We start from the raw sequence: 7,031 nt of genomic DNA on the forward strand, positions 1-7,031 counted from the left end.
AATGTTGGCAACACTAAAAAATTATAGCTTCTCTTGCTCATCACACTCTCACCAACTCGTACTGGTTTTTGTAAATATTGTGTTTTTATAAATAAAAGTCAAGATTAAAGTACAAAATCTTGTTATTTGTATGTTCCACGAACATAAATGGTGCCGAAACAGTATAAACAAGCTTCGACAATAAACTTCGAGCAACGAAACCACACCTTCGCCGGCCGGCAAGAAAAGTAAGCTGATTTCACTGCATATTGCTGAACATACACTTGCGCAAGAATAAATAAATCGAAGGCCAATCAATACACTATTGTGCCATATTGATTTGCAAGTCGCAGTAGCCAAAAGTGAACAATTTTATTCAACTTTGCAAGAAAATAACCGGCCGCCATTTTGGTTCCCTTTACTTTGCATCGAGAAAAAATATCACCACGCCCTGCCATTTTTCGCCATGACCATGGATAGCGATTCGGCTGAAAAGGAAGTGGACAAGAACGCAAGGAAAGGTATCATAAGAAAAATCGCACAGTGTAAAGCGTCGTTGACAAAGGCAGAAAATTTTATCCGCACATTGGAATCGCCAATCAACAAGGACGTGGTATCTGCGCGGCTACAACAACTGCAGGAGGTGCTGCCAAGGCATGAGCAGCTACTGATCGAATTAAGTACTTTGGACGACACCCTTGATGAAGACTATTTCGGAAACGACGCGTTCGAGGACCGGTATTTGGCGATCGTGGCGAGCCTTCGAGGCCTACTGGCGCCGCAGCCGCCGTCGCCGGCTCCAGCATCGGGCGCGCAGCAGTCTACAGACGCGTGCGCTACCAGCGTGAGGCTGCCAGAAATAGACATTCCTGCGTTTGACGGCAAGGACTACACAAAATACCACTCGTTCATCGAACTCTTTAGTGCAGTGATAGATAATAATTCTAAATTAGCCTCAATTCAAAAGCTTTTCTATCTTAGAAAATACTTAAAAGGTGAGCCATTGTCATTAATCGAAGGATTACCCGTCACCGGGGACTCGTATGGAAAAGCTCTTGAATTGTTGAGAAATAGATATGACAATAAGTTTCTTATTATCACTAACCATGTACAAGAGCTGCTAGACTTCAATCCACTAGTAAAGGGAGCGGCTACCAATTTAAGAGAGTTAGTGTCACATGCTCGCCAGCACTTAGGTGCACTGAAAACATTAGGACAACCGACCGACAGCTGGGACATGATAGTTTTACCCATTTTGTTGCGAAAGGTCGACCAGTTTACTTGCAGAGCCTATCATTCGGAGCGTGACACCACAAAGCTGCCCCTACTGGATGACTTCTTCGCTTTTGTGGAGCGGAGAGCTAGCAGCTTCGAGGAGAGCCAAAGAAGTGAAGGTAAGAGCAACAATAATAATAACACTTACAAAACTAAAGTGTCAAACTATGCAAGCAAAACTGCCACACGGTCGTGGTCTTGCAAATATTGTAGTGAGCAAACACATAGATTATTCAAATGTGACAAATTTCTAGCCATCTCACCAGAGGAAAGGCTCAATTTCATTTCACAAAATAATTTATGCAAAATATGTTTCAATTCTCACACAAATAAATGTAAATTTCACTTCAAATGTGAACAGTGCAAGGACAAATCGCATAATACTCTCTTGCACTGCAATGAAAAAGTATCAATGCACAGTAATTCTAATGTTAGCACAATATTGCTGCCCACCATCAAGGCCAAAGTGCTCTGCCGGGATGGCAAATCACACAAAGTAGTCCGGGGACTAGTTGAAAGTGGCAGCCAAGTGTCATTTATGACAGCTGACTTAGCAAAAGCATTGCAATTACCGCTAATTGATAGCAATTTAAATATCACAGCCTTGGGGAAACAAAACAAAACAACCTCAAAAGCTGTCAATGCTGAATTTGTGTCACTTCAAAATAATTATAAGTGCCAAGTTAATTGTTCCATAGTGGACCAAATTACAACCAAGCTGCCACAGCAACAAGTAAGCTGGCAAAATATACAGCTGCCAGACTCTGTGGTGCTTGCAGATAGTGACTTTGACACTCCGGGAGACATTTCATTTCTGCTGTCAGCGGACATATTCTTCCAAATATTGCTGCCTCGCAAAATCAAGCTGCAAAATAGTAATTTGTATCTTATTGATACCCAGTTTGGTTCAATATTGTCAGGTGAAGTAAACAATAGTGAGTTTTGTGCATCCAGTCACCATGTCACCTTGCATGCTATATGTGACAACAATGTGGATCACCTCCTACAAAAGTTTTGGGAGACTGAAATGGTCCCTGAAACGAAATTGGAGGTTACAGCAAAGCAGGATGCCTGCGAAGCCGAGTTTAAAAGCTCGGTACAGCTCACCAGCGAGTTTCAGGTGTCCCTCCCGCTCAAAGTCCCCGTAGATCAGCTAGACCTAGGAAATACATTTCCTATAGCATCAAAAACATTAAATGCCATCGAAAAAAGGTTAGCCAAAGATGATCAATTAAATAGAAATTATAATGACTTCATGAATCAATACATAGAAATGGGTCATGCAAAGGTCATCCCACTGTGCCAGTCAAATTTAAAAAATGCATATTTCATGCAACACTTGCCAGTCATAAGGAACGATAAAAAGACCAATAAAGTAAGAGTTGTTTTTAATGGTAACACAAAAGCTAGTTCGCAGCATCAAAGTTTAAATGATGTTTTGCTGAATGGCCCTAAGGTTCAAAAAGATCTCTTTGACATTCTGATTTTATTCAGGTCATTCAAGTATGTAATGTTAACGGACATCAGGCATATGTACAGAGCTATAAAAATTGATCCATCATTTAGGCATCTACAAAATATATTATGGAAAGATGAAAATAATCAAAGAATTATTCTGCAATTACAGACAGTCACCTATGGACTCAAGAGCTCAAGCTACCTGGCCACCAGATGTCTCCAGGAGTTAGCAGACCGGTTTGGGAGCAATATGCCGCTGGCTGCTGAGGTCATCCGGACAGCCATGTACGTTGACGATGCTCTTTTTGGAGCACAGACCATCGATGAAGCTCTTGAGGTAAGAGATCAATTTATAGACCTGCTAGGACGTGCCAATCTGCAGCTGCATAAATGGGCTGCAAATGATGACCAATTACTGGCTGGCATACCAGCTGACAAGCAGCATTTCGAAGAGCATGAGCTCGGTAATGAGGACCTCTCAATGAAAGCTTTAGGGGTCTCATTCAATGTTAGAGATGATGTTTTTAAAGTGTCATGTCCTATAAAGCAGGTGCAGTCCTGGAATAAAAGGTCCATTTTGAGTGTCATAGGCTCTTTCTTTGACCCCTTAGGGCTCGCTGGGCCAATAATAGTTCGAGCAAAGGAATTTCTACAAAAAGTGTGGAAGGAGAATCTCGAGTGGGACTCGCCCATACCAATGTCATTGCTTAAGGCCTGGTTAACATTCTATGAACAGCTAGAACAAATGCCTATAATTTCTGTACAAAGAAACATAAATATAAATAATGCGCAGGTAATACAATTGCTAGGATATTGTGACGCTTCTAGCGTCGCCTACGGCTGCTGCATATACAGTGTGAGTCACGTTAAAGTGTACATATGAAAATAGATGAAACTAGACCTATTTTTATCGACAAAAAAGAGGTCAAAAATTTTTTGAGATTTTTTTTTAATTTTTTATAGAATTTTTTTTCTTCCAATTACGTATTGTAAAGAAAACGTAATAACTTTTAAACTAAGCGGTATATCCTGATAAAATAAAAACAGTGATAATGCTAAATAACAGGCGATACTAAAAAAATACATAAAATACACAAAAATTGCCAACAAATAATAAAAAATGATACTTTTTGAAAAAAATCTGCTTAAAAATTCGTGTTTTTTTGGTTATTTGATAAATTTCTCCAAAAAATGCCCCTATAACAGGTGGTTTTTATTGTTTTGTATTATTCTCTATCGTATTACCTTTGTAAAACCAAAAATTGCATGTCTCTATCCCTATCACAACATTTGCTATGATAGTTTGAACAAAGGCCTACCACAACATTATTCTCCTCTACAGGTAGGGACAATTTTAATTTTAACTAAAATGCTTATTTTACTTCGAAATCTTTTGTTTTTACTTGAAATCTAACTTGTCTTTATCAAAATTACAAATCTAGAGCCATTTTCAGTTTCGTTGTTAGCGAAGCGTTGAATGGCGCGCCCGGAGAGGCTTAGTTCAAACGATCATAGCAAATGTTGTGATAGGGATAGAGACATGCGATTTTTGGCTTTAACAAAGGTAATACGATAGAGAATAATTCAAAGTAATAAAAACCACCTTTTATAGGGGCATTTTTTGGAGAAATTTATCAAATAACCAAAAAAACACGAATTTTTAAGCAGATTTTTTTCAAAAAGTATCGTTTTTTATTATTTGTTGGCATTTTCTGAGTATTTTATGTATTTTTTTAGTATCGTCTGTCATTTAGCATTATTACTGTTTTTATTTTATCAGGATATACCTCTTAGTTTAAAAGTTATTACGTTTTCTTTACAATAAGTACTTGAAAGGAAAAAAAATCTATAAAAAATTAAAAAAAAATCTCAAAAAAATTTTGACCACTTTTTTGTCGATAAAAATAGGTCTAGTTTCATCTATTTTCATATGTACACTTTAACGTGACTCACACTGTATATAAGGGTTATTCAAGGCAGCAAAGTAACCACAACACTTTTGTGTTCAAAGTCTAGAATTGCTCCAGTAAAAAACGCCTTGACTATACCTAAGCTAGAGTTAAATGGTGCAGTGTTGCTAGCCAAACTGTATTGCAAAGTCAAAGCAATCTATGCTAAAATTAACTTCAATGCTGTACATTTATTTTCTGACTCCCAAGTTGTTCTGTGTTGGTTGAAGTCTAGCAGAAATAATATACCGGCTTATGTCAAAAACAGAATAAATGTAATAAATTCAAGTACTACAGAATGTAAATGGTTTCACATATGTAGATGGAGCTTCCAATCCAGCTGATTGCTTGTCTCGAGGCTGCAATCCCCAAGACCTGCCATCGAACACCTTATGGTGGCATGGGCCTCCTCAACTTGACTCACTGGAGTATGAGCCTTCACCATCATTGGCTTCATGCAACCACTTGCTTTGCGAGAGGGGACCTGCCGAGAGCGAGCAAGCAGCTTGTTTGGTTGTGACACAAGAACCACAATTGTTTGAAAAATATTCTTCATGGTTCACTATGCAAAGAATTGTAGCTTGGATATTAAGGTTTAAATTCAATTGTTTAAATAAACATAATAAAATTAAAGGAAATTTGACTGTAAAAGAATTGTTAAATGCTCAATACAGAATAATTTCTATAACGCAAGGCTTGTATTTTCCTTCGGAAATATCAAAAATAAAAAATAATTTGCCAATAAAATCTAATTTAAAAGCCTTGGCTCCATTCATAGATGGAAATGGCATAATGAGGGTTGGTGGCCGGTTGCAAAACGCCCCAGTGCCATACACGCAAAAGCATCCGATTATTTTGCCCAATAAGTGTCATGTCACGAATTCAATTATTCGAAATGAACACTGTGTATTAATGCATGCTGGTATCACCCTCGTATTAAGTAGTCTGAAACTTAAGTATTGGATCATTAGCGCCGGTCGCGAAGTAAAGAAGATTATTAACAAGTGCTTAAAATGTTACAGGTTTAAGGCTCAAGCAGCCAGCCAGTTTATGGGATCCCTGCCCTCCGATCGCGTCACCGAGAGCCACCCGTTCGACAAAGTTGGAATCGACTTCTGTGGTCCGTTTCAAGTAAAACAATCGGGCATGCGGAGGGCCGTTGTCACCAAAGGCTACACACTGGTAATTGTTTGCTTCGCCACTAAGGCTGTCCACCTTGAGCTAGTTTCAGACATGACAACTCAAACATTCTTAGCAGCCTTAAAAAGATTCATTGGCAGACGCGGTATTCCCGCCATTATTAATTGCGATAATGCACAAACGTTTAAAGGAGCCGACAACGTGCTCCACGACTTGTATAAATTAGTCAATTCCAAAAAGCATCAATCTCAAGTGAGTGTGGCTGCTGTAGAGAAAGGAATAACCTTTCGCTACATCCCCTCCTACTCCCCCAACCACGGAGGCCTCTGGGAGGCCGCCGTTAAGAGTTTTAAGTTCCATTTCAAAAGAGTGGTGGGGGAGAATAAATTCACGTACGAAGAATTGACCACTATTTTATCCGAAATAGAGGGTATCCTGAATTCCAGGCCCCTCACGCCGCTTTCAAGCGACCCTGCAGACCTAACAGCCCTAACCCCAGGACACTTCCTGACTGGTCGTCCACTCATATGTATCCCTGAGCCGGATCTAACCGATATCCCTCTAAATAGACTAAGATTCTGGAGGCGCTGTACTCAGGTCAAGCAACATTTTTGGAAAGCCTGGTACAGCCAATATTTATCGCAGCTAAATGTTAGAAACAAGTGGAGCAAACAGTTACCAGATGTGGAAGAAGGCAGTTTAGTTTTACTAAAAGGAGACAACGTTCCCCCGCTGCAGTGGCCCATGGCGCGGGTGACGCGGGTGTTTCGGGGAAGCGATGGGAGGGTAAGGGTCGCGGAGCTCAAAACCGCTACTGGTCTAACCCGTAGGTCTATTAATAAAATGTGTATCCTTCCCATAGATTATTAAGTAACAAGCCATTTTAAAACTGTTAAATAATTTTTAACCATAGGTTTTTAAGCAAATGTTAACTTGTATGTGCACGACGGACGGCCTCCGAATCGTACCGTAAAATAGTTGTAAATAATTGTTTCGTTTTTGTTTCATAGTTATTTCGTTTTATAAAGTTTGTATAGTTTAAATTTCGATAATTTCGTAATACAGTCCACTTTCTCTTTAGTTGGTTCTCAATTAGTAATGTGTCGAGTCCTTAATTACTGATTAATAGGCGTATGTGGGACGTTGGAGATGTATAAATCATAGTTTATTTTAGAAAAACATAGAAATGTATAATTTGATAGCCCTTTGTTTTATGTATATCGATTAAAC

General features: G+C 39.1%; 1 protein-coding gene across 6 annotated transcripts; it reads left to right on the forward strand.

The window, feature by feature from the left end:
- Positions 1–274: 274 nt before the first annotated feature.
- Positions 275–6,733, forward strand: LOC135079031 (uncharacterized). 6 transcript variants are annotated; one of them, XM_063973660.1, is made up of 3 exons: positions 275–1,373; positions 2,882–3,049; positions 5,684–6,733. In XM_063973660.1, exons 2-3 carry the CDS (start codon positions 3,009–3,011, stop codon positions 6,669–6,671), a joined length of 1,029 nt encoding a protein of 342 aa, XP_063829730.1. In that variant the 5' UTR covers positions 275–1,373; positions 2,882–3,008; the 3' UTR covers positions 6,672–6,733. The 6 variants fall into 5 exon arrangements, 5 of the variants coding, with proteins under 5 accessions (XP_063829730.1, XP_063829732.1, XP_063829728.1 ...); XM_063973658.1 differs by lacking the exon at positions 275–1,373 and adding an exon at positions 1,783–2,189; XM_063973659.1 differs by lacking the exon at positions 275–1,373 and adding an exon at positions 1,783–2,174.
- Positions 6,734–7,031: the final 298 nt, after the last annotated feature.

This window comes from Ostrinia nubilalis, chromosome 15 (genome assembly GCF_963855985.1).
Source record: "Ostrinia nubilalis chromosome 15, ilOstNubi1.1, whole genome shotgun sequence".
Lineage (NCBI taxonomy): Eukaryota > Metazoa > Arthropoda > Insecta > Lepidoptera > Crambidae > Ostrinia > Ostrinia nubilalis.

Excerpts from the sequence above, each read along its gene's own strand:
- LOC135079031 (XM_063973660.1), top strand. The coding sequence starts at position 3,009 with ATGCTCTTTTTGGAGCACAGACCATCGATGAAGCTCTTGAG. Across the intron at positions 3,050-5,683 it reads CCATCGATGAAGCTCTTGAG|GTTTAAGGCTCAAGCAGCCA; the intron begins GTAAGAGATCAA and ends AAAATGTTACAG.